This window comes from Pipistrellus kuhlii, unplaced genomic scaffold (assembly GCF_014108245.1).
Source record: "Pipistrellus kuhlii isolate mPipKuh1 unplaced genomic scaffold, mPipKuh1.p scaffold_m20_p_2, whole genome shotgun sequence".
NCBI lineage: Eukaryota > Metazoa > Chordata > Mammalia > Chiroptera > Vespertilionidae > Pipistrellus > Pipistrellus kuhlii.
Genome location: NW_023425515.1, coordinates 59,863,184 through 59,891,020, shown reverse-complemented (window position 1 = coordinate 59,891,020; position 27,837 = coordinate 59,863,184). Strand labels below are relative to the sequence as shown.

General features: G+C 37.7%; 1 protein-coding gene across 1 annotated transcript; it reads right to left on the bottom strand.

Moving 5' to 3' along the window:
• Positions 1 to 906: 906 nt before the first annotated feature.
• Positions 907 to 27,436, bottom strand: LOC118722933 (cell surface glycoprotein CD200 receptor 1-like). The gene is made up of 4 exons (XM_036445099.1): positions 27,412 to 27,436; positions 12,461 to 12,778; positions 12,092 to 12,340; positions 907 to 1,037 (listed from the first exon to the last, which is right to left on the bottom strand). The coding sequence occupies exons 1-4, from the start codon at positions 27,434 to 27,436 to the stop codon at positions 907 to 909; spliced, it is 723 nt and encodes a 240-aa protein (XP_036300992.1).
• Between the last annotated feature and the right edge of the window lie 401 nt (positions 27,437 to 27,837).

The following is a 27,837-nucleotide window of genomic DNA, read 5'->3' as shown; positions in this document are numbered from 1 at the left end:
TAAGGACCAGACCCAAAGCAGAGCTGTCTGAACCCAGCCTGTAGTGTGTGGGTTCTTGACTTCATGCAGGAAAGATTTCACAAGACCAGTCCTGCTGATTCTGAGAGTACATTTATTAAAGCTGGGAACAGGGAAACAAAGGAAGGACTTAGGATAAAAGATGCAACAGGGGAGAGCTTAGATGGTGCTTGCTATGGCTCCCTAGAAATGTTATAGGAAAGAAGAGAGCCTAAGTGGGGCTGCTTTAGCTCTCTTGGATGTTAGAGAAAAATGGGACTTCGGAGGCAGGATTAGAGAGTAAGCCTGGGATGAAATGCTGCTGCCCACTGCTCCCCTGGTTTCAGGTCGTATGGGGACCTTTACAGTTTAGGACAGGGGTCGGCAACCTGTGGCTCTTTTGAACCTTTGCTGTGGCTCCCAGCAGGGCCGACAGCAGGGGGCGGGTGGGGAGCTGTATCACTTACCTCTAATACTAATTTTTGTTGTTGGTTAAGCATGAGAGACAGGGCCTTTTGTAAGATGTAGACTGTAGGAAATTTGTGGCTATTATATAAAAAATTTTTAAAATAAATAAATTAATTAAATTATTATTTACATTTTTAAATTTAATTTACTTAATTTAATTTACAGAATATTGGGGGGCCTGATGAATTATTTTTATGGCATGCATGGCTCACTAATTAATTTACAAAATATTGGGGGCCTGATGAATTGTTTTTTTTTTTTAAAGGTGACTTGTTGTGGCTGGCGCAGGGGCGGGGTGGGGAGGGAGCAGCCGTGCTCACCAGCGCTCTCTTTCGGTTTGCTCAGGCTCTGGACCCCCCACACGCTGAGGCACTTCTCCTCCTCCTCCTCCTCCTCCTCTGAGTGCCCCCGTCCCATCCTGGTCCCAGCCCCGAGCGGGGTTCAGGGATGCCCGCCAGCATGTTCAGCATGGACAACATCCTGGCTGCGTGGCCTTGCTGCAAGGATGTGGTGCTGCCGGTGGCTCCGGACCCCGACCCCGGTGCCGGTGGCAGCGCCGCCTCCTCCCTGGACTATGGCCAAACAAGGGGTGAGGATATCTGTAAGGCTGTCCTGGACTATTTAAGTGCCGAAAAAATAAACACCAACTACCTGGTCTCAGTGGCTACTGATGGGACACCGAGCATGAGAGAAGCACAAAAGGGCTTTGTGGCTCTACTGCAGAAGGCTCTGGGTAGAACGCTGCTCTCATTTCATTGCATCCTGCACCAAGAGGCATTGTGTGCTCAAACATTTCCCCCGGAATGCACAAAAGTGATGGATGTGGTCATTCAGATTATTAATAAGATAATGCCAGAGGGTTTAAACCACTGCCAGTTCCGTTTGCTATTGGATGAGGTGGAAAGCATATTTTCTGACCTCCTGCTCCACAACAAGGTCTGGTGGCTGTCCAGAGGCGAGGTGCTAAAACGCTTTGTCGCATGTTTGGAAGAAGTAAAAACTTTCCTGGCCAGCAAAGAGTTCACCATTCCTGAGCTGGAACAACCAGAGTGGCTGGAAAAATTACATTTTATGACAGCACATCTAAACACACTAAATACAACCCTTCAGGGGAAAGGAAGCACAGCCCTGCACATGCTGGAGGAGGTTTGACATTCGAGAACAAGTTGACAGTGTTTGTCAAAGATTTACAGAGAGGTACTCTGTCTCACTTTCCCATTTTGAAAGAGTTCAAACAAAGTCATGATACAATAAATTTGGAATATTTGAAGTCTGTAATCACCACAATGCAAAGTTCGTTTGGGAAATGATTCTGTGAGTTGAGAGGAAAAAACCACATTATCCTTCCCTGTCACTCCCCTGGTGATCGATCCATCCCTATTGAATATGACTGCATTTGCAGGTGTAAGTCTACCTGATCTTGAGATGGAACTGGCCGATATAGCCGACAAAGATATATGGGTGTCCAAGTTCAAATGCTTGGCCGCTACTCTTGAGGATGTTGCCTGTCAGAAGGCCATTCTGGCTCAGAATCATAAATGGAGTGATATTGAAAACCTTCCCAAATAGGACAAACTTGTGTTCAAAACATGGAATGCCATCCCCAACACTTATACAAACATGAAAAAGTATGCATTTGGAGTCCTGTCGATCTTCGGCTCCACATATGTATGTGAGCAGGTCTTCTCCAACATGAACTATATTAAAAACAAACATTGATTACGCCTCACAGATGACAACTTGCAAGCCTGTGTGAAAATGAAGGTAATGTCTCACAGCCCTGATGTGCAGACACTGTGCACTGAGGTTCAGGAGCAAAAATCCCATTAACCAGGTAAATTAAATATTTTAATTAGCTATTAATTTGCAAAAATATATTTTACATTGTTAAGTGAAAAAATCCTTTTTTTCTTCAGATTGACAGCTAACTGCACCATCCGGTATTTAGCATTAAGGTAAGAAACAATATATGCAGTGTTATATTTGTTTTAAATGTCGCAATGGTTTTGCAGCTCCCAGGTTGTTTTTTTTTCCTTCGAAAACGGGTCCAAGTGGCTCTTTATGTCTTAAAGGTTACCGACCCCTGGTTTAGGAGAAAGTAAAAAGTTCATGTCCAAGAGTGGGCATGGGTGTGCTCTAGAGCAAACCTATGCTGGGTTTTTGTTTTGAGGGTTTTCACATTTCTTTCACATTTTGAGGGCTTCAGCAGAATATCATCAGCTTCCAGGTTCATTTTTAATATACTAGTGCATCAAAATGTTTGAGATTATTATTTGCTCAGTTTCACTACTTTATTTTTATCTTGGATCTGACTCTAACTGGGTTTTTGTTATTTGTTCCCCTAATTTCATCCATCTGTGGGTTTGGCTGGCACAAATGGCACTTATTGGGTCTCTGTCCTCTATCTCTTTGATCACGGTGATTTAAGTTATTTAGTCTTTGATTAGGGAGGACAAGTATAAACCATTTTTTTCTTAAGGGTTCTTTGTTGGGATTATAAGATTTTGTAATTCACTAGCTGTCTGTAAGGTGTTAAATTGTTTGGCCTTGTTTAGTTTCCCCATTTCACCTATTCCCATATTTTCTTAGCTTCTTATTATCTTGCCTGAAAATTGGGTGTAGACATAATTTAAAAAAAGTAAAACCATATTAAAATAGACCCATTGATCTTCACATCAGTTTTGAGCTTGATTGTTCAGGGTATTTAAGTGGCCCAAATAGTAGAGGATATTTTAGGGAGTAGTGCAAAAGTTACCCTAACCCAAATAGAAGCATCTTATGAGAGCAAAATGAAGGACAGCTAGTAGAAGTATAAGGAGTTCTTCTAGGTTAGTCCATACTAAAATTTCTCATTAAATGGTATTAGCTAAGAAAACAGATCTGCAATATCCAGGACCTCTTACAATATCTGGTTGAGTCATAAAATATGTTCAAAGTGTGAATTACGGTCCAGCTAGCATGACTCAGTGGTTGAGCATTGACTTATAAACCAGGAAGTCATGGTTTAATTCTTGGTAAGTTCAATGCCCAGGTTGTGGGCTCAATCCCCAGTGGAGGGGCATGCAGGAGGCAGCCAATCGATAATTCTCTCTCATCATTTATGTTTCTACCTTTCTCTCCCTCTTCCTTTCTTTCTGAAATCAATAAAAATGTATTTTTTTATATGTGAGTTATGCTTTTTCATGACAACCCAAGAGGTTCCCTAGATAATCAAGGGATCTGGGTGAAGAGTGACATCATACAATACCATGGCATCTGACAGGGGACTGAAGGCTGTAGAGGTCACCCCCTCCTATAGGTTGAATAATGCAGAAGGCCCAGGTTTGGATCCATCTTCTATCAAGAAGGTCTCAGTAACCATGACAAGCCTGTGGGATTCTGCTTTTATGAATCTAAGCTGAGTATGAAGGGTCACAGACTCAGTCTGTGAGAACCTCTATTTCCAGGAAAACCTCATATGTGATCAGTAATTTTTGCTCTAAAGGTGAATAGCACATGGTAAAGATGGCCAATTTTTGCCTCTGAAGCTCATGAGCAATTTATGGCCATCATAGGTAGTCCAGTGATTCCAGAATTATGAGAGGAGGTTGCTTAAAGCCTTTACAGTAAAGGAATCTCTGAGAGCCTGTTAATTTTAATTAGGAAAAAATTGAGAGCTTTTCCTTAGGGATGAGTCCCAATAAAGTGGGCTCATTTGTAAGTACCAGCATCAGGTGGATTAAGTAAAATTGGTAAATGAGGAATGTGCTGTCCCTAGAATTCCAAAAAGATTAAAAGACATTGGACTTAAATATCCTCAATGAGTCTGTTAAATTAAACTTCTTAGAGAACGATGTCATTAATGTAATGCCATACTTGTGTTCCTGGAGAAAAATGGATGCAGTTAAAAATCTTGCCTACAGGCCTAAACCGGTTTCGCTCAGTGGATAGAGCGTCGGCCTGCGGATTGAAAGGTCCCGGGTTTGATTCTGGTCAAGGGTATGTGCCTTGGTTGCGGGCACATCCCCAATAGGGGGTGTGCAGGAGGCAGCTGATCAATGATTCTCTCTCATTGATGTTTCTGACTCTCTGTCCCTCTGTCTTCCTCTCTGTAAAAAAATCAATTATATATATATATATATATATATAAAGAGTATAGATAACATCTAGCTGTCAAATGGAGAGGCAGTGGGGATAATCATGATAGTCACCCATTTATTAATATGATGTTATATAATGTCTCAAACTTTGCAGGACCTTTTTAAACTTACATTGGGATATATTTACTATCTTTACTAAGGGTCTGTGGGGTGATCAAGCCAATTTGTAGGTGCTAAAGACTTAATTTAATTATAATTAACTAGAGGCCTGGTGCATGAAATTGTGCATGGGAGTGGAGTGTGGGACTGGTGACCCCCCACCCAAGCTGCACCATCTCCAATCTGGGATCGCTCGAGGGATGTCCCACTGCCCGTTTAGGCCGGATCCCTGTGAATGAACTCCATGGTCATCAGAGCCCAGGATTCTTCCAGCTTGCTTTTCCACAACATTAGTGGGTGGCTTCCATCCTCAACATCCCCTTGGCCCAAGTTGGCTGCTGGAACTCCAGTCATCACATCAATGTTTAAGTCCAGGTGATATGGAAGAAAAGCCAGATGATTCTCCTTTCTCTTTAAAGAGTTTTTATAATCAAATGATTTATTCTCACATCTCATTTGGGAAATGTTTTTTTTGGGTGATCACACTCAGCTAAAGGGAAACTGAGGAATGTCTTTTAGCCAAGTATGCCCGCACATTAAATAAAGTTGGAGTTATGTTGTTAAGCAATGCATCAGAGACATATGTCACAATAGTCCTATCTAACAAACAACCATAAAACCTCTCTATGATAAGAATTGCTCAAATATTTGGTAAACACGTATAAGTCAGAGTTCACGGTGTTCAAATGTCAGATGGCCAGCTCTTGTGATCCTACTGAGCCCAGGAGGTGGCTAGTTATTAGATTATCTAGGCTGGCCTCAACAGTGAGAGGGTAGGAGGACCAGGGTAAAGTTAGCTCTGCTCTGCATGTTTCTTATCCTCCAGAAGACTAGCCCAGGCATGTTCTCATGGAATATCATGTAGAAATATGCAGGATCTCAAAGAAATTGGATCAAGACTGGTACACTACTACTTATACCATATTTGAATGACCAAAGTACATTGCATGGGGCGAGTGTGGAGTGGAATATGCATTCTTTTTATGGAAAGTACTCTAGAGTCACTGAGAAATTACATGAATAGTAGGAGAGGTGAACATTTGGATTCATGAATATAATCATCCACCACAAGGAAAAAGGGGAAGATGAGCTCTGAACCAGGCAACTAGCAATCTGTGCTACAGCATTTTTAGTCTGTTACAGAATTGTATTACTAGACATTTTTCTGTCCTATGCTCTACTTTCAAAATGAGGAAATTATAAAAAAAGGAAAAGAGCTAATGCAAGATATATATGACATTATTTTACTAATTTAATTATTTCATGGCTCATGATCCATTACTGATGTAGTAGGTATTAATTTTAGCAGTTGCCTATTCTTTACTATAGGCAGAAATTGGCTAAATGTACGTAAAATCTGACTCTATTTTAGCCAATACAACTACACTACAGTATTCAACTTCCATAGAAGTTAGTGTGACCACAGGACAAGCCCCAGACCATGGGATGTAAGAGGTGTGATGACTACTCCAGGCTTTGTTCATAAAAACCTTCCCCATTAAATGTCTCTCTCTCCCCACCCTGCTCTCTCCTCCATTCATCACTGAGTGGAAATACTCTGAGGCAGGCAGAACCATAGGATAAGATGATAACTTAGAGAGTCACTCTTTCCCCCTGTCCTAGCCTCATAAACCTGCACTAGGATATGAAATGAGCAAGAATTAATGGTTTTTGGTATAAATACACTGAGATTTTCAGCAATCACACTATCCTACTTATATAGTATCTCCAAATAGCATGCATTCATTTCTTTCCTTAAAGTTTTGTTTAAAAATAAAATTAATATTCCAAATCATCTACCAATTTATATAAAAAGTTTTCCTTTAAATAAAAGAAAACTTTGACTGGCCAAGGTGTGTCTCAGTGGTTGAACATCGATCCAGGAATCAAAAGGTCGCCAGTTCCATTCCCCATTAAGATGCTTGCCTGGTTTGTGGGCTTGATCCTCTGTGGGGGGTGTGCAGGGGCAGGAGGCAGCTGATGGATGTTTCTCTCTCATCAATATCTTTATCTCTCTAACCCTCTCCCTTCAACTCTCTCTGAAAATAATAAAAACACATATTTTTAAAAAAAAGAACACTTTTTACTAAAGGATTGCCATTGAAGAGAGGGTTTCAGTTTACAGTGGCCCTAAAAGATGCTAGGGTTTCATTAAGCACTAGTATTCTTAGAACCCTTAAGCCATACTAACCTGGAGTGAAAATAGAGGCGAGCTGAAGAAGATCCTTGAAACACTTGAACTCTGAGCAATAGGGTGATACCCAGCTCTGCTTCCAATGATTCCAATAACTCCTTTTTTGGGATCAACTCATAATTTTTTTCAGAACTGCACATACTGCTGGAAATAAGTCCTATCTATTTATTCGATGATCAGTCCAAACATGAAATGCAACAGCCCCACCAATTGCCAGCAAATAAAGAAGGGGGATGGGAAGTCAGCTATGAGCTGACTTGAAGATAGTGTTTGTAGCTGCTCCTGCTATTCCAACCTTGATTAGCATCTCAAGTGGGCCAAAGAAACAAGAAATTTTCAACCCTTTGCACCTCATGTTACACATAAACTAATTACTAAACTTTTGCAGCAAACCAAAAAAATATATATATTATAATTTTTTGCTCATCTGGCCAAAAAAAAAAAGATATAATTTTGATTCATTCACATTGGACTGCTATTGTTGTGTTGGCCGTTGTCATTTTTTTTTATTTGACAGTGTAAAGGAAAAGAGGTCAGTGCCCCTGAATAAATAGTCAAGTATTGCATGTTTGACAAATTCTTGCTGCACACGAGAAAATCGCTGCGCTAGGATGAAAGCGCTGTCTAAAGAACCCAAGTGGTGCAGAAAGCTGCTCAGCATTGCTGTAGGCTTTTGCAGAGCCATCTTCCTCTTTAGGGTGAGAAGCATGGTGGTTTCTCATTTTCAAATAAAACTAACCAGAGCAAAGATGAAAGTATATGAGTCATTCCAGACATTTATAATGGCAGGCAGCAAGCTTTTCCAGATAGATAGATAGATAGATAGATAGATAGATAGATAGATAGATAGATAGATTATATATAGATATATATATAGATATATGGAGAGATAGTTGATAGATAGATATATAGATATATGATAGATAGATAAATGATAAAGATAGAGTTTGAGAAAGGCCTTGCAAATTATCACATTGGGCTTCTTATAAACACAAAGGCATAAGAGTAACAGGAGCAGTTGAGTTAAATGTTGAACTCGAAGGCTGATTTCAACTGGCTGCATTTTTGTGATATCTCATCAAATTTAAATTGACTTCCAGATTTTTTTTACTTTTGTGCTCTAGAAAAAAACATAAGATACACAATTATTCATGAATAAATACACGCCTTCCGAAGTAGAGAAACTTGGAAGTAAACACTTAAATCCCCCACGGAGTTCTCAAAGGGTGGTCTAAGATAGGTCTCTTCTAGCGAAAAGCTACAGTGAAGCAGAAGCTCTTGTTCCAGCACTGCCCACCTCTGTCACTGCCCACCTCTGTCTTGGCTCTCAGTTGTTTAAAAAAAAAAGTTTTTATTCAGAATAAAAGCTAAGAGTATAAACAAAATGTGCCAAAAAATGTACCAAGCTTTACCCAGGACATTGTAAACTCAAATTTTCACAATGATATGTTCTTTTTGTTTGTTTTATTTTGTTTTTATTTGTCTGTATTGTTGAAAGTATTACAGATATCTCCTTTTATCCCTTCATTAATCCCCTCCATCCTGCCCCTGCCCCCTTCCATGCCTCCTTCACACTGTTGTCTGTCCATGGGACATGCATATATGCATGTAAGTTCATTGGCTAATCTATCTTCTTTCTAATGAGTTTATATTTTTCAGTCTTCAATTCCTACCTGCAACCATTTATCCTCTGGAAGTAGGTGATTCCCACAATAACCAGAACAACCAAGAAGATAGAGGCTTTCAGATAGAGTATGATCAGTAATTGTGACACTGGAAATATCACACCTTTAAACAGAGGCAAAACAGACAGGTTAAGGACTTATTTCAAGGATTCTTCTAATAAACAATTTAGAGCCACTAGTTTAAAAGAGCCCTTTAAAATAGTCCTAAAAGTTCAGATTATCATAATCAAAACACCTTCTAGATTAGAATTAGAATTTTGTTAATGTATCACTCTTTTATGACAGTTTGGAATCATGACTGTATTTTACACATAGTTGCTTTAATTATTTTCTGAATGAATAAGTGCAAGTTAGCATTTCTAATACTTCCCAATTTTATAATTTTTTTTTTTAAAAAAAGAAATATGCTCTAGCAAGTTTGGCTCAGTGGATAGAGTGTTGGCCTGAGTACTGAGAATCCTGGGTTCAATTTCAGTTAAGGGCACCTGCCTCAGCTGCAGGCTTGATCCCTGGCCCTGGATGGGGTGCATGCAGGAGGCAACGAATTGATGTGTTTCTCTGTCTCTCCCCCTCCCTTCCACTCTCTCTAAATCTTCAGATGAGAATTAATTTTTTTAAAGAAATATACTTTTTGATTTATTGTGTAAATGTTACTTTGGGGGTCATTATTCTTAATATTTTTGAGACTAATAATACTTTGCACACAGTGAGGTGATTTTGTCACTGAGTTGCTATAATTCCCCCTTTACAGGGGCATTTTATGCCTTCCTTTCATTTATTCATCTGTAAAATGCCCCAAGGAATTGTTCAAAAGATAAAATGGGGCCAATTAGGACCATTATTCTGAAGTTTTTTCTTTTATGAAAATGAGAGTCAAAGAGAGTGTGTTCTGATTCTTGGCTCCAAGAGGTCAGGTCACCCATTAAAAACCTGCTCAAATACTAAATTAGAACGCTGTCAGACAATCTCCTAGGCACAGTAAGGGAAGAAGATGAAGACACATCCCAACCCTCAAAAAGACACAATCCAATTGGGAAAGTCAGATCCATACAAATGAAAAGATAACTTATAAGAGAACAAACAGTGCTAACTGAGTATTATAAATTATAAGTTATATAAGGAATAAGAAAGCTTAAGCAACTCTAATTGGGAGGTCAGGATGAAGTAGGATTTGAACTGGGCCTCATTGATAACAGGATTAATTAGGTTAGGAGAAAAAAAAACTTTTCAAGAAAAAGAAACAATTTAAGCAAAAATTTGAAAATGAGAGAACAACTAATATTTGGAGAATAGAGTGATATATATATATAGAGAGAGAAATGAAATCTGTGATTATTTGAACCTAATCCTGCAGTCATTTGTATGTGTCAGGTACTGGGCCAGACTCTGAGGATATACAAATGAAAGATGTGGTTCCTATTCTTAAGGAACTTAGAATGTACTGGGAATCAGAGAAGTGGAAAGTCCATTACAGGACCATGAAAGTGCTCACACAGAGGCATGCAAGAAGTATTTGGTGAGTACAGAGTAGAACAGTTAACCAATCTGTAGGACAATAAAAAATTATCCTAGAACATATATCAAACCAAGTCTTAAAACCTCAATAGGAATTGATCAAATGGATTGGAAGAGAAGAGGTGGGAAAAGAAGTGCATTGTAGAGAAGTAGAAATTGCATGAAAAGGAGAACAGAGCACTAAAAGAGTATTCCAATTTTGAGGAACCAAACAAGGCCCACATGCATGAGGTGCAGGTTGGAAAACAGCCAGCTATGAAGCTAAGAAGAGCAGCAGATAGAGATTGGCACCCCTGGGGTTAACTTTCCATGAGGCAAAGAGAAGCCACTGGGGGCATTAAAGGAAGGGAGTAGCACGTTTTTCATTTTAGAAAGGTTATTCTGACAACAATGTAGGAGATAAATTGGAGGAAGGTAAACTAGGAAGCAGAAGTCTGTCATAAGGACCTTGCAATAATCTGGGTGAGAGATAATTATGTTCTCAACTAAAGCAGTGGGGAGAAAAAGAAAGGTCCAGATTTAAGAAAGAATTTTAAGAAATAAAACATAGTAACTGATTTTGAATATTGGAAATAAAGAGTTATATATAAATTATACGTATAATTTTCTGACTTGGGTCATTTATCAAAATATAGGTGCGGAGTTTTTAAAAGGCTAGAGGAAAGGATTACTATTTTATGAATATGCAAGTTGAGGTATTCTGATGCATCCAAGTGAAGCTGTCCTGTTGAAAGTTGTTTTTGATGGTGGTATAACTAAAGAGGAAACCTGGGCTAAATATACACATGTGATAGTCAGGAATTAGGCAATGGTTGAAGCCGTGTATGAATGAGATTGCTCAAGGAATAAGGGGAATGGGGAAAAGAGAAGGCATATAATGGAACCCTGAGAAATGTCTTCCTTTGTGGGAATAGATGAAAAAGAATCTACTTCAGAATATTAAGAAGTTAATTTAAAGTTAAAGAAAAGGAACCAACTGAAAATGGCAGGATGACAGATGAGCAGGGCAAAGAGACCATATGAAATACCATAAAGAAGCCAATTATTAACAAAGAATGACAATTTTATATAGTATTTAGCATCTGGCACATCTTTGGTGCTTTATATTATGTGGCAAAGAGAAACCATTGTTCAGAAGATACAAGTAAGTCAAAGAGTAGATGTGAGGTAACATGGAGGAGACCATGAATATAGACTCCTCTTTTTAAAATTTTACAGGTGAGTAGAAGGCAAGAACTAAGAGTTTGAGGAAGTCATAGCATCTAGTTTTTAACTTGGGAGAAAAACAACTATTTTACATAATTAGCCTTATAGAAAAGATATGTATACCATAAGACTGAACAAAAGAGGGCAAAAACTATTAGTGAACCAAAGCTTTAAGGTAATAGAAGGACTTATTTCAAAGAACTTAGAGCAATGATTCTCAACCTTTCTAATGTCGGGACCCATTATTACAGTTCCTCATACTGGTGACTCCCAACTATAAAATTATTTTCTTTGCTACTTCATAAATATAACTTTGCTACTGTTAATGAATCGTAATGTAAATATCTGTGTTTGTCCATGGTTTTAGGCAACCGTGCTAGTGGCTCTCAACGGTAGTTTGGCTCTCAATTTGCTGTAGAGTCTTTACATACAATTACTTGAAATTGATGAATTGTATATAAATTAGATCTCAATAAAGCTATTGAAAAATAAGCAAATATATATGAGAGATGGGGAATAATTTATAGGATATGATCATATTTTAAATTCTACTATTATATTTTACTAGAGGCCCAGTGTACAAAATTGGCGCTTGGGGGGAGTGTCCCTCAGCCCAGCCTGCACTATCTCCAATCTGGGAACCTCTCGAGGGATGTCTGACTGCCCATTTAGGCCCGAAAATATGTACAGCTTAGGAGTTCAATTTTTCTTTACCTTGTGTTTGGTTCATTCATAATCTTTTATGATTGAACATCAAGTTTACTACTCAGAAAGAAACAGTTACTTACTTTGATTCAGTTCTAAGGACTGACTCCAGTTGCCAGTCTCATGGGAGACAGAGCAGGACACAATAGACACATTGCCATCCGCCCAGTGGCACGTGCTCTGGACAGTCACTGTGCCATTGCCCCAATCTTTGTGCTCAGGGACACAGTCTCCCGCTGGGGTCCAGGAGATCCGGGCAGCCGGCCTCCCCGCAGCTGCCTTGCACACCGCAGTTCTATTCTCACTTTGAAACAGAGTCATCTCAGGGGCCACTGCAGGGATGAAGAAGTAAATGCTCTAGTCCTAACACATTAGACATGGAATTTAGAGAGGAATTCCTTTAAGTCCCAACTCTGGTTTTCTGAATCACCCCAATGTACAATGTTCCTTACCTAGCACTCGGAGGTGATAGTTATTTTGGAAATTCCCATCAGGTGTTGCCACTTCACACCTGTAATGCCCTTCATGAGTGATGGCCACTGGGTCAATCTGAAGGGCAGGAATCTGGTCAGGTCTGTCTGGCCAGGTCATTCTCTTGTCAGTGCAGTTTGTTTCTATGATCTCTTTTGTGTATCTCCTGTGGGTTCTGATGCAGAAAGGCTTGTCTCGGAGGGCTATTTCCCAAATTGTTAAAAGCGTATTTGTCAACACGATAGGAGGGCAAGAGAGGTAAGCCTTTGTATCCACCAGCACAGGCAGGGAAGTATTAGCTGGACACACACACACACACACACACACACACACACACACACACACGAAGAATAAAAAAGAAAAGCTTGGTAAGAACTTCATGTGTTATATTTTCTACATCATATTACATAAAGTTGTACTAGCCCATTACTTGGCTGGTGGCTTTATTCCAAAAATATGAGACTTAAAAAATTAAACATTCACAATATGTATATAACATGTTAAACCTAATTCAAAGATTAAGTCATTTTCTCCTATATTAGGTTATTAGGTAAACAGTGTATGTTACACATGTGAGAAAATTTTTAAGTATTTTGAAATTAATTCAGAAGTTCCAATATCTGTGAAAAAAAAACAAGAAAATGCAATTCTCAACTAAAAGAGAAACACAATGAAACTTATAGTTGGAGACTATTATATTTATTTTATACCTCATGTTCCTTGGGGTAGAAAATGAAGTAATTAGTGATGTGCTTGTATTCTTCTAAGTTTTATGAGAGATAATAAATCAGTAATATCACATTACTGTGTATTACTGAATGCCTATCCCTGAGGGTGACACTTCAGATAAAAATAAATATGAAAATGTTATAAAAAAAAATAACTAAGATGGCATTCGAGTTGAGCAAGTTAGAGCCATGGGCTCTTGTGGGCCCAGAGTGAGCTCCTCGCCTTTCTTTGGCCTTGGCCCCCTCAAAGCTAGTGAATGGAGGCAATGAGTTTCAAAGTGTGTAACCCTCCCAAGAAGCCTACCACTTCAGTCATAGGCCTGTGTGACTCAGCGCCTGGACCCTTAAGTGAGAACAAAAATGGGGAGATAAAGAAACAACACCCAGCCAAAACCGGTTTGGCTCAGTGGTAGAGCTTCGGTCTGCGAACTGAAAGGTCCCAGGTTTGATTCCGGTCAAGGGTATGTACATTGGTTGCGGGCACATTCCTAGTAGGGGGTGTGCAAGAGGCAGCTGGTCGATGTTTCTCTCTCATCGACATTTCTAGCTCTCTATCCCTCTCCCTTACTCTCTGTAAAAAATCAATAAAATATATATTTTTTTAAAAAAGGGAGGCATTGCCAGAGAATGCACTAAAAGAAAAGGAGGTAAGCAATATTTCAGAAAATGAATTCAGGGTAAGGGTCAAACAATTCTTAAACCAGCCTCACCACCACCCAGATTGGCCTCAGACACCAATCTGGACCCTACAGCCACTCCAGACAAAGAACTGCTACCTTAGATGCAGACCTACAGACACTGGGACTCCAGCCTCCTTTGCCATGGGCTCCTGTGAACCCCAGAGTGAGGTCCCCTCCACTGGCCTGCTTCTTTGGTCCTGGACTTTGTGCATCCACATGAATGGAGGCAATGAGTCTCAGAATGCATGACCCTCCCACCAAGCTCACCACTTCAGTCACAGGCCTCTTATGACTCAGCACCTGGACCCTTAAGTGAAAACAAAAATAGGGAGACAAAGAAACAACTTCCAAAGGGAGAGAAAAAAAAAGGGAGGCATTGCCAGAGAAGTCACTAAAAGAGAAGGAAGCAAGCAATATTTCAGAAAATGAATTCAGAGTAAGAGTCATACAATTCTTAAAAAAGCTAGAAAATCAACAACTTATGTAAGACTCAAGAGGAAATAAAGAATGAAAGAACTATGATAAAAACACAATGGAAGATTTCAACAGTAGACTAGAAGAAGTGGAAGACTAAATTAGTAACTTAGAAGACAGGGCAGAAAACACACCTACTCTAAACTGCAATTAGAGGAAAAAAATTAGAAAGCAGGAAAAAAGACTAAGGGAGCTTTGGGACTACATATGATAAAGCAAGATACGTATAATGGGGGTGCCAGAACTACAAGAAGAGGAACAAGGATTAGAAAAACTATTTGAAGAAATAATTACAGAAAATTTCCCTGAGTTGGGGGGAAAAAAGTCACATAAGTACAGAGACTCCCAAACAAGATACAGTGGTGCCTCACACAACAAACTTAATTTGTTCCAGGAGCAAGTTTGTTATGCGAAAAGTTCGTTATGTGAAACGTGTTTTCCCATAATACATGTTAAAAAAAATAATTCGTTCTGTAGCATAAAATATGCTAAGATGACATAAAAAAGATAAATTTTTTGTTATTATTTTTATTTAGATACATCTAAAAACATAATTTAAAAAAAAGACAAACACATTTTTTTAATTTTAAGACAGACTAAGTAGAGTCTACCGAAAATGGATGAAGATGTACCGAATCTTGCACATCTTCATCCATTTTCTGCTTTTTGGCAGATGGTTTCATGAAAAACCTGTCCAAAGTCGTTTGTTTTTCTCTTTTCTCCAACATCTGCCGGAAATAACAGACAAGAGTATCGGAGTAAAGATCGTTGATCCTGTTTGCTTCAGCTGAATCCGGATAGTGGGCATTGGTAAACTCCTGAACTGCTTTCCATTTGACCAGGATGTTCTTGATGTCAGCAGTTGGGATTGGTTGATTGTTTGATTGTTGCTCCTTGTTATCAGATGACGCTTCCCTTTGAGCATTGTCCTGTTTCATTTCAACAGAAATCACCTTCCTGCTTTTTTTAGATGCCATGATATAAAAAAAATATTGAGTTTAACTTAAAAGAACGACTGCCGTGATACGTGCGTGATTTAATTCGTAATGAAGAACGATTGCCGCGATAGGTGCTTAAGTTAAGCGCAGTGACTAACGACTGCCTGCAGTGCCTGCGCGGAAGGATGCAATACATCGGCAGCGATCCTGGAAGCTCGGGCGAAGCAGTCATGGAAGCTCGGGCAAAGCGGTCGTGGAAGCTCGGGCGACTTCGTTGTGTGAAACGAAGTTCATTGTATGAATCATGAAATGAAGTTCGTTGTGTGCAGCGTTCGCTGTGCGAGGCGTTCTTTATGCGAGGCACCACTGTAATTCCTAAAACCCCCAAAGAGACACATCAAATTGGAATGGCAAATGTTAATGGAAAAGTATTTTAAAGGCTGCTACAAAGAGGTTGAGAGTTGCCTACAAGAGATTTCCTATTCTGTTATCTAATGATTTCTCAACAAAATATCATCAGGCCAGAAAGGAATGAAATGAAGTATACATGATGCAAAGCAAGAGACTGAATCCAAGAATACTCTATCCATCAAGGCTATCATTCAAAATTGTAGGAGAAATCAGGAGCTTCACAGGCAAAAAAAAAAAAAAAAAAAAGGGGGGGGGGCGGGGGGCAAAGGGAGTTTATCATTACCAATATAGTAATGCAAGAAAGGCTAAAGGGACTGTGATTAAAAGAAGAAATTGAATGGGAAGAAGGAACACAGACACAAAGAATAAAAATGACTACAAATAATACCTAACTACACTAATAAAAGAGAAAGATGCAAATTGACTGTACCTCCTCTACACCCACCATCCAATCAGGAGTGAGCATGCAAATTAACCCAACAAAGATGGTGGGTTAATTTGCACATGCAGGAGTGGAGCAAAGACTGAAGCCTGAAGACTGAAGACTGAAGAAACCTGGCTTTTCCACTGCGGCCAGAGCAAAGGCCTGGGTCCCGGGTGCTGGAGGAAAATTAGTGCCGGCAGCCAGAGGAAGGAAGGTCTATTGCACGAATTCTCATGCAATGGGCCTCTAGTCAATAATAATCATAAACATAAGTGGATTAGATGTTGAATGAAAAGATATCGAGTGTTCTAAATATATAAGAAAAGATGATGCATATATATGCTGTCTACTAAAGACCCATCTTAGAATGAGGGGCTCACACAGACTAAAAGTGAAGGGATGGAAAAATATTTTTCAGGAAAATGGAAATTTTTAAAAAGCTGGGGTAACAATACTTATATCTGACAAAACAGACTTCAAAATGAAGGCCATAACAAGAGATAGGGAAGGCCACTTCATAATACAACAAGATGATTTAACTCTGGCAAACATGTGTGCACCCAATACAGGAGCTCCCAAATACATTAAATAAAAACTTCTGGAAGATATCAAAGTAAAGGGCAACAGCAATACAATCATAGTAAGCATATTAATACTCCATTGAAACCACTGGATAAATGCTCTAGACAAAATAATAATAATAATAAATAAATAAATAAATAAATAAATAAATAAATAAATAAAACAGCAAAGAAACAGCAATCCTAATGACTCACTAGATCAGATAGACTTAATTGATATCTTCAGAGCATTTCACCACAAAGCTACATAATATGCATTCTTCTCAAGTGAACATGGGACATGTTCCAAAATAGACCACATGTTAGGACACAGGCAAAGTCTCTCCAGATTCAAGAAGATTGAAATAATATCAATCATTTTCTCAGATCACAATGGCATAATGTTAGAAATCAACTAATGTAAAAACAATAAAATAAAAAAAAATTCAAACACTGCCCCAGCTGGTTTTGCTCAGTGGATAGAGCATAGGCCTAAGGACTGAAGGGTCCAATTTTAATTCTAGGCAATGGTGCATGCCCATGTTTCAGGCTTGAACCCTAGTGTGGGGTGTACAGGAAGCATCCGGCCAAGATTCTCTCTCATCATTAAAGTTTCTCTCCCTCTCTCCCTTTCTCTTCCTCTCTGAAATCAATAAAGATATATTTTTTAAAAGAATGTGACATTTTTAAATAATTCAAACACTTGGAGTCTAAATAGTATGCTGTTAAACAATGGTTGGGTTACTAAAGAGGTAAAAGAAGAAATTAAAAACATCCTGGAAATGAATGACAATGAAAACAAAACAATCCAAAATCTATAGGACACAGAGAAAGCAGTCCTGAGAGGAAAGTTAATAGCATTACAGGCCTACCTCAAAAAATAAGACAAACTGGTAATAAATTATCTAACTCTACAACTTAAAGAATTAAAAAGAGAGCGATGAGAGAAGCCCAGAATGAGCAGAAGGAAGGAGATAATAAAGATCAGAGTAGAAATAAATGGCATAGAGACCAAAAAAACAATACAAAAGATTAATGAAACCAAGAACTAGTTCTTCAAAAAGATAAACAAGATTTATGAACCTCCAGCCAGCCTCCAAGAAGCAAAGAGAGAGGACCCAAATAAACAAAATAAGAAATGAAAGAGGCAAAATAACAACAGACCCTACAGAAGTACAAAGGATTTTTTTTTTAATGCTATGAACGACTCTATTCCAACAAACTAAACAAACTAGAGGAAATAAATATATTCTGATAAAAATATGACCTTCCAAAACTTAATCATGAAAAAACAAAAACTCTCAACAGGTCAATAACTCAGAAGGAAATTGAAGCAGTCATCAAAAAAACTTTCAGCAAACAAAAGCCCAGGGCCAGACAGCTTCACAGGGCAGTTTTACCAAACATTCAAAGAAAAACTAAAACTTCTTTTCCTCAAACTACTCCAAATTATTCAAGAGAAAGAAGCACTTTCAAGCTCTTTATATGAAGCAGTATTACCCTAATCCCCAAACAAGCAAACAAACAAACAAACAAACAAACAAAAAAGGAACTACCAAGAAAGAGAATTACAGGCCAATAAACCTAATGAACACAGATGCTAAAACCCTCCACAAAATTCTAGAAAATCATACCCAGCATTACATTAGAAAGATCATACTCCACGACCAAGTGGGATTTATTTCAGGGATGCAATGATGATACAATATCCACCAATCAATAAATGTGACACATCACATAAATAAATTGAGAAATAAAACAGTATAGTCATATCAATTGATGCAGCAAGAGCATTTGACAAAATCCAAAACCCTTTCTTGATAAAACTCTCAGCAAAGTGGGAATAGAGGGATCATACCTCAACATAATAAAAGTCTTATATGACAAACCTACAGCCAACATCATACTCAGTGGGCAAAAACTAAAACCATTTCACCTAAGAACAGGAACAAGAAAGCAATGCCCACCTTCACCCCTCCTGTTCGACATAGTGCTGGAAGTGCTAGCCACAGTGATCAGACAAGAAGAAGAAATAAAAGGCATTTATATTGGAAAAGAAGTAAAACTCATTATTTGCAGATGACATGATACTGTACTTAGAAAACTCTAAAGACTTGGTCAAAAAACCCTATTAGACATAATATGTATTTTTTATTGATTTTTTTAAAGAGAAAAAGGGAGAGAGATAGAGAGTTAGAAACATCATTGAAAGCAGAAACCGGTTTGGCTCAATGGATAGAGCGTTGGCTTGGGGACTGAAAGGTCCCGGGTTCGATTCGGGTCAAGGGCATGTACCTTGTTTGCGGGCATATCCCCAGTAGCGGGTGTGCAAGAGGCAGCTGATCGATGACTCTCTCTCATCGATGTTTCTAACTCTCTATCTCTCTCCCTTCCTCTCTGTACAAAATAAATAAAATATATTAATTAAAAAAAAAGAAACATCATTGAGAGAGAAATATTGATAAGCTGCCTCCTGCACAACCCCTACTATAAACGTGCCCACAACCAAGGTAGATGCCCTTGACCAGAACTGAACCTGGGACTCTTCAGTCTTCAGGACAATGCTCTATCCAATTAGCCAAACCGGTATCTAAACAAAATAAATGAAATAAGGTGGGCGCATTGTGGAGATAAGGACACATATGTAATACCTTAATTAAAAAAGAAAAATAATTAAATTTTTAAAAAATAATCTCAAGAAGAAAAAGTGTTAAAATGCTACATATCTGGCTATATATCAGAGACATTTTTCTTAATTCCTTTATAATATAAATGTTTACAAATAAAAAAAATTAAAATAACAACAGCATATTTCACAGACCTAGAACTAACTCTCCAGAAATTCATATGTTGGAGGAGAAAAAAAGACCCTGAGTAGTTGTAGCAATCCTGAAAAGAACAAAGTAGCAGGAATTCCAATATTAGATATGCTATATTACTAAGCCACTGTTCTCAAAACTGCCTAGTACTGGCATAAGAACAGACATATAGACCAATGGAAGAGAATAGAGAACCCAGAAATCGACCCAAGCTATTATACTCAATTAATATTTGACAAAGGAGGCAAAAGCATACAATGGTATCAAGACATTCTCTTCAATAAATGGTGTTGGGAAAATTGGACAGATGCATGCAAAAAAAATAAAACTAGACCACCAACCTACAACATACTCAAAAATAAAATAAAAATGGATAAAGGACTTAAATGTAAGATGGAAAACCATAAAAATATTAGAAGAAGTCATAGGAAGCAAATTATCAAAGGTATGTCATAGAAATATCTTTACAGATTCAGCTCCTAGGGCAATTAAAATGGAGAAAATAAACAAATGGGACTACATCAAAATAATAAGCTTCTGAACAGCAAAGAAAATCATTAACAAAACCACAAGAAATCCCACTGCATGGGAGAACATATTTGGCAATGTTATCTCCAATAAAGGTTTAATCTTCAAATTTTATAAGGAATTCATACAACTTAATAAAAGGAAGATACATAATCCAATGAAAAATGGGCAAAAGACTTAAATAGACACTTTTCAAAAGAGGACATATAGAGGGCCAAGAGACATATGAAAATATGCTCAAAGTAACTAATCATCCAAGAAATGCAAATCAAAACAACAATGAGGTACCACCTCACACCTGTCAGAAAAGCTATCATCAACAAATCAACAAATGACGAGTGCTGAAGAGAATGTGGAGAAAAAGGAACCCTCCTTCACTGCTGGTGGGAATGCAAACTGGTGCAGTAACTGTGGAAAACAATATGAACTTTCTTCAAAAATTTAAAAATGGAACTCCTATTTGACCCAGTACTCTTGGAGCACCCATCTTATATAAAAACTGCTGTTTGAAATTTTAACCCTGCTATTTTGGCTTTCTGTAAATGCTTGCTTGCCTAAATAATAAGGAAAATATGACTCCCACTCCAGAGAGGCCATAAACTAGGCCCCAGACAGAGCTGCCAGTCTTGGCACCAGGCCAGGCCTTGGATATGGTCTCATGGACCCTTCCAAGCACAGTGGCCTTCTTTCTCAGAAGGCCAGGAAGTCTCATTCCAAATTTTAGAGACAAAGGACTGGAAAAAGTATAAATAGAGAAAGTTTCCTTCATATTGGGGGGAGATGGGCCCAGAATTTGAAAGACACATTTTTCTCTGGGCCTGCAAATAATTATAATTAAAATGTAACTCCCTTTCTTTATGCCTGGCTTGGTTTTTCTCCGGTCTTCTGTAACAATCTCACTTCTAGGAATATATCCCAAGAAATAAGAATCACCAGTCAGAAAGGATATATACAACACTATGTTCATAAAAGCACAAATTATTATAGGTAAGATTTGGAAACAGCCTAAGTGCCCATCAGCAGATGAGTGGATTAAAAAATAGTGGTACATCGAGAAGAACAAATTCTTTTTTTTTTTTAATCTTTATTGTTGAAGGTATTACATATGTTCTCCTTTTTCCCCCATTAACCTCTCTCAGCCTACTTCAGTCACCCTCTACCCTCACCACCCCATTGTCTGTGTCCACATATATGCATACAAGTTCATTGGTTAATTAATCTCTTCTCACCCACCCTCTCCTGCCTTCCCTCTAAGGTCCAACAGTATGTTCATGCTTCTGTGTCTCTGGGGATGAACAAATTTTTAAGGGTGTGATTTTCAGGTGGTAATAGGTTTTCTGGAATTGGTTCTCTAATCTCATTAGACTTAAAGGCACTATGGCTCTATTTCTAGTGGTAAAGAGAATAGTGATAGTCTTGGAATAATGCACCATTAGACATATACACAATACTATCATTGGATACTCCTAACCAAATACTTATCAAAGGTCTGGATGACCATGTATTTGATACTTTAGAGCATTCTAGTATAATGACTTTAGCTGGATTCTCCTAATTGCACTGGGGAAAGTGGGGTTGGGGATCCGGTGGGGGAAGTAGATGAAATCATAGCATCACATTCCCAGCTCAAGCTCTGTATAAATGACCAGAAAGTTTCAATGTCTGCCCTGAAAGAAATAGCTCCTATAGCAGCAAGGCTGAGATTTCTAAAAAATAAGATAAACATTAATCTGTGAATGGTTGAATTACAACACAAATTCTCAAACTTGCAGATTACCTTCTGTTAAGAGGAATAAATGGAATACTAAAAATTGGAATGGGGATATATGAACAGATACCAGTGAAGTTAGAGACATCAAATCCCTAAATTCTGCTGAGTGTTCTTTGCCCAAAGTAGTAGCCTTTCTAACGCTGTCTGAAGAGTTGTTAACCCTCCTTTGGCCTAAAAAAAAATGCAAATGGCCTTCCTTGAGGTATTTGCCTTGAAAGACATTGCTGTTTTATTCAGGGCCTTCCTGACTCACTCCTTTCTGCTGTAGTCCTATAAGTAGACACAAGTCCCAGCCAGAGTCCACAAGAAGGTACAAAGTGTATCCCACAAGAAAGTGTACTACACACTATAAAAGTTTCCAATTTGTACACTTATAAATCTAAGAATAAGTGTGGTATTTGATATGTGGGATAATGATAAAAAAAAAACAAACATAAAATTAGGCTAAATGTATTTATATCATCTGCTAAGCAGAGATTCTGGATTGAATACCTGGGGAATCTGAATATAATATTATTGAATTATAACTATGTCAAAATCCAGTTGTGATATTTTGCTATACTTCTGGAAGATGTTATCACGGGAAAACTGCGGAAAGGATATCTGTGATCTATTTGCATCTTTTCCTACAACTGCAATCCACAATTCTTTCATAATAAAAAGTTAAGTTTTAAAGGGGGGTATTAATTCCATCATGAGGGTTCCACCCTGAAGACCCAATGACCTCCCAAAGGCTCCATCTCCAAATGCCATTACATTGAGATTAGAATTGCAACATATGAATTTAGGGAAGATACAAACATTCAGTCATAGCAGTGAGTGAAGACAGGTCAGTTGCCATTTGGAAAATTATTATATGTTATTAAGTGTCTATACTAAAAACACTTTTCTCACTAAAAGCCACATGATCATGAGGTCACATTCCAAAATTGCAAAACACAGGAGTAAATAGGAAGCTACATAAGGAGATAATGTAGTTTTTATTGGCTGCCTTCTCTTATTCCTATAAAGAAAAATAAAACTCCAATATTTAGATATTGCAATTATTGAAAGTAGGTTATAAAATAAAATTTTGAAGATTTATAAAGAAATAAAAGAGAAAACTTTCAAAAATACATGGTCTCAAAAAAACAAAACAAAACAACAAAAAAAAACCACAATCTATATCTTGCCCTCTCCCCTTCAAACAAGTTTTGAACTCTTTATAACTTTGGCTTTAACCATGTTTTACAGGCTTAAGAAAAAATTTTTAATTTAATAAATTGTTATTGTTTAGATTATTATAATCTTTCCTCTTTTTTACCCCCAAAGCTCCCCTTTAACCAGTTCCCACCTCACTCTATGCCCTTATTTCCCCCACATTGTCCTCATTCATACGTGTATAATTTTTATCCAGTCTCTTCCCACACCCCACATACCCCTTTGCCCCCAAGAATTGTCAGACATTCCCTTTTGATGCCCCTGATTCAACTAGATTCACCAGTTCATTCTATTATCAGATTTTTAACTCACTTGAATTTTAGATTCATCTGTTGATAGATACATATTTGTTGTTCATAATTTTTATCTTTACTTTTTTCTTCTTCTTCCTCTTCTTAAAGAGTACCTTTCAGCATTTCATATAGTATTGGTTTGCTAGTGATGAACTCCTTTAGCTTTTTCTTATCTGTGAAGATCTTTATCTGACCTTCAATTCTAAATGATAGCTTTGCTGGGTAGAGTAATCTTAGTTGTAAGTTCTTGCTATTCATCATTTTGAATATTTCTTGCCACACCAATCTTGTCTGCATAGTTTCTGTTGAGAAATCAGCTGACTATCTTATGGGTGCTTCCTTGTAGGTAACTAACTGTTTTTCTCTTGCTGCTTTTAATATTCTCTTTTTGTCTTTTGCTCTTGGCAGTTTAATTATGATGTGTCTTGGTGTGGTCCTCTTTGGATTTTTTTTTTTTTGTTGGGAGTTCTGTGCGCTTCTTGAACTTGTAAGTCTATTTCTTTCACCAGGTAGGGGACGTTTTTCAGTCATTATTTCTTCAAATAGGTTTTCAGTGTCTTGCTTTCTCTCTTCTTCAGTCACCCCAATAATTCAGATGTTGGTACTCTTGAAGTTGTCCAAGAGGATCCTTACACTATCTTCATATTTTTGGATTCTTCTTGCTTTTTCCTTTTCTAGTTGAGTGTTTTGGTTCTTTGTATTTTAAATCTTTGACTTGATTCTTGCGTTCCTCTAGTCTGCTGTTAGGTCTCTGTATATCTGTATAATATTTTTTATTTCAGTCAGTGTAGGTTTAATGTCTAATTGGTCCTTTTTTATATCCTCCAGTGTCTCACTAAATTTATCAGCCTTTTCTAGGAAATTCGTGAAAAACCTTAAAACCGTGAGTTTGAACTCTATGTCCAATTGTTTGTTTTCCTCCATTTCTTTCCTTTATGATCTTTTTTTTTTTTTTTTTTTTTTTTTGTCTTCACCTTTTTACTGCTTTCCTGAGTTGGTAGGGTAGCTTTGTGTGCTAGGTGTCTTATATGGCCCAGTGGCTGAGCCTCCCCAGTTACCTGAGGTGAACACTCTTGGTGCACCCCTTTGTGGAGAGTGTGTACAGCCTTGTTGTAGTTAAGTCTTGATTGTTGTTGGTGTCACTGAGAAGAATTGACCTCCAGGCCAATTGGCTGTGAGGATCAGCTGTGTCTATGCTGGGAGAACTTTTGTCTTATGAGACAAGACTTGCAAAATTGCAAAATCCTCTGTGCTCAGCTTGGATGGGGCAGAATCTCATGGCTGAGCAGACAGTCTTAGCTTTCCATCAGGCCTGCCCTATGAGGCCCCTGGGTCTCAATGTCCCATGGCAATTGCTGCCATCCTTTCTTCACGCACTTGTGTGCATGCTTCCAGACCTCTGCTTTTCAAGTCTCTCCTGAGTTACCATGTGCTCCTCTCTTTTCCCAACAATCCAGACTCCCCTTGTATGAGTCCGGTTCCCAAGGTCTCACCCAGAGATGTGGGTCAGTGCAATCAGAACTAGGGTTCAGTGCAGTCAGGAGCTTCCATCTCCCTCCCACTAGATAAATCCAGCCAAGCACTTAGCTGCCTGTCCACTCCTCCTGTGTGTCTCCATATCTCAGATTTTTACAGTTCCTCTGAGTCTCCATGTGCCCTGTTTTTATTATAGTTGTAGAATTTCCACTCAGTCAGCTTTCGTGTGGGTCTGGATGATGTCTGTTCTGTCTTTTAGCTGTAGTTTTGAAATTGTTGTGCAAGGCAGAATCTTAGGTGTTCATCTATGCTGCCATCTTGATTTCTCTGGGGATAAATATTGATAAGATATCTTTCTACCTAGGACATCTAACAGACTATCTCCTGGAGAGCAAACAAACTATAACTCTGGCATGTGATCAACTTTAGCCCAAAATTCTCTTCCCTTCCTTGTCACCAAGCAACAGCAGCCATTATTCTTTAAAAAATGAAGCCACCCTTTGTTTATTGTCCGGTATTAACTAGGGATACACTAGCCCTTTCCTCTTTTGGAAAGTAAAATAAACTTTTCCTTTGCATCACTTCTTTTAATTGTAAATTCTTTCACAGCCCACATTACTGGACAAACCCTAACAAAAGAGATATACATTATTAGAAAATGATGAGTGTTGGAGATAATAAGGACAAATTGAAATTCTCACAAAGTGTTAGTATGAATTAAAAATGGTTCAGATATTGAAAAACTGGTTCTTTGAAAAGATTATTGAAATTGATAAACTTCTATCCAGACCAGCTAATAAAAGAGAGGGCATGAATTACTAATATTAGAAATGAAAGATGGGTCATCACTACAGATACCAGGGACAATAAAATAATAACAAAGAAATGTTATTTGCAAATAAATGCTAAATGCAACTCTATACTCACAAATTTGATAATTTGGGTACAAAAATCACTTGAAAGACACTATCTGCCAAAACCCACACAAGAAGAGATAGATAATCTGAGTAGGCCTATATCTATTTATAAAATGGAATTAATAATTACTAATCTTCCAAAAGAATTGGTAAATTTTAGCAAACATTAAGGAAGAAATTATACCAGTTCTCTATAATATCTTTCAGAAAATAGAAACAAAGAAAACTAATTCTATGAGTCAAGTGTTATCCTAATATTAAAAATATAGACATTACAATAGAAAAAAGCTACAGACCAATATCTCTCATGGACACAAAGGCAAAAATCCTCAACAAAATATTAGCAAATCAAACCTACAATGTATAAAGACCAAGTGGGTTTTACTCCAAGTATGAGTGGTTCAACTTTCAAAAATCAGTTAATGCAATATCACATCAACATTCTGAAAAGGAAAAAAATCATTTATAAAAAAAACAAACAAACAAAAACACCCATTCATGTGTTAAAAAAAAATACCTCAAAAAACTAGGAATAAAGAAGTATTTCCTCCGCAGCATAAAGAATATCTACAAAATAACAACAATAAAATATACAGTTAAAGTCATGCTTAATGATAAGAAATTATAAGCTTACTCCAGGAAAAACACAAGGATGTCCCTTCTTGCCATCTCATAAAGTACTTCTCTTTCTCTGGTGGGTTTATTTCACTTGGTATAATAATCTCTAGGTCCAATCATACTGTCACAAAAGGTAAGATTTCCTTTATTATGGGTGAGTAGTATTCAAGACTCCATTTTGAATTTATGCTTATGTATGGTTTAAGAAGGTGGTCTAATTTCATTTTTTGCATGTTTCTATACAATTTTCTCAACACCGTTTATTGTATAAAGTATCTTTACTCCATTGTATGCTTTTGCCTGCTTTGTCAAATATTAATTGGCCATAAAGACCTCGGTTTATTTCTGGGCTCTGTGTTCTGTTCCATTGACCTGTATCTCTGTTCTCATGCCAGTAGCATGCTATTTTAATTACTATGGTCTTGTAGTGTACTTTGATATCAGGTAGCATGATTCCTCCAACTTTGTCCTTCTTTCTCAAGATTGCTAAGGCTATTTAAGATCTTCTGTGGTTCCATACACACTTTTAAAATATATATATTTTATTGATATTTTTACAGAGAGGAAGGGAGAGAAATAGAGAGCTAGAAACATCGATGAGAGAGAAACATTGACCAGCTGCCTCTTGCACACTCCCTACCGGTTATGTGCCCGCAACCAATGTACATGCCCCTGACTGGAATCGAACCTGGAACCTTTCAGTCCGCAGATCGACGCTCTACCACTGAGCCAAACTGGTTTTGGCCCATACACACTTTTAGAATATTTGTTCTAGTTCTCTGAAATACATTATTGGTATCTTGATATCAATTGTATTTAATCTATAGATTTATTGGCATTTCAATTATGTTAATTATGTTAATTCTTACTATCCATAAACATGATATATGCTTCCACTTATTTATATCCTCTTCAATTTCTTTCTTCGGTATCTTATAATTTTTTAATACAAGTCTTTTACGTCCTTTGTTAAATTTATTCCAAGCTGTTTGCTTTAGGGATTTGGGATGTAATTATGAATTGGATTTTTTTTTAGTTTTTTTTCTTTTTTCTGATAGTTTATCATTATGTATAAAAATACTACTGATTTCTGACCTGGCCGGTTTGGATACAGCGTCATCCTGCAGACTCAAGGGTCCCAGGTTTGATTCCAGTCAATGCATCTGCTTTGGTTGCAGGCACATCCCCAGTAGGGAGTGTTTCAGGAGGCAGCTGTTGGATGTTTCCCTCTCATGGATGTTTCTAACTCTCTATTGCTCTCCCGTTATCTCTGTAAAAAAACAATAAAATATATTTTAAAAAATACAACTGATTTCTGGATATTGATTTTGTTTCCTGCTACTTTACTGAATGGCCAAAATCCAGAATGCTGATAGTGCCAAATGTTAGCATGGACATAAAGCAGCATGAACTCTCATTGATTGCTGGTAGAAATGTAAAATTATATATGCAGTCACTTTGAAAGACTGTTTGGTGGTTTCTTACAAAACTAAACATATTCTTACCTATGATTCAGCAATA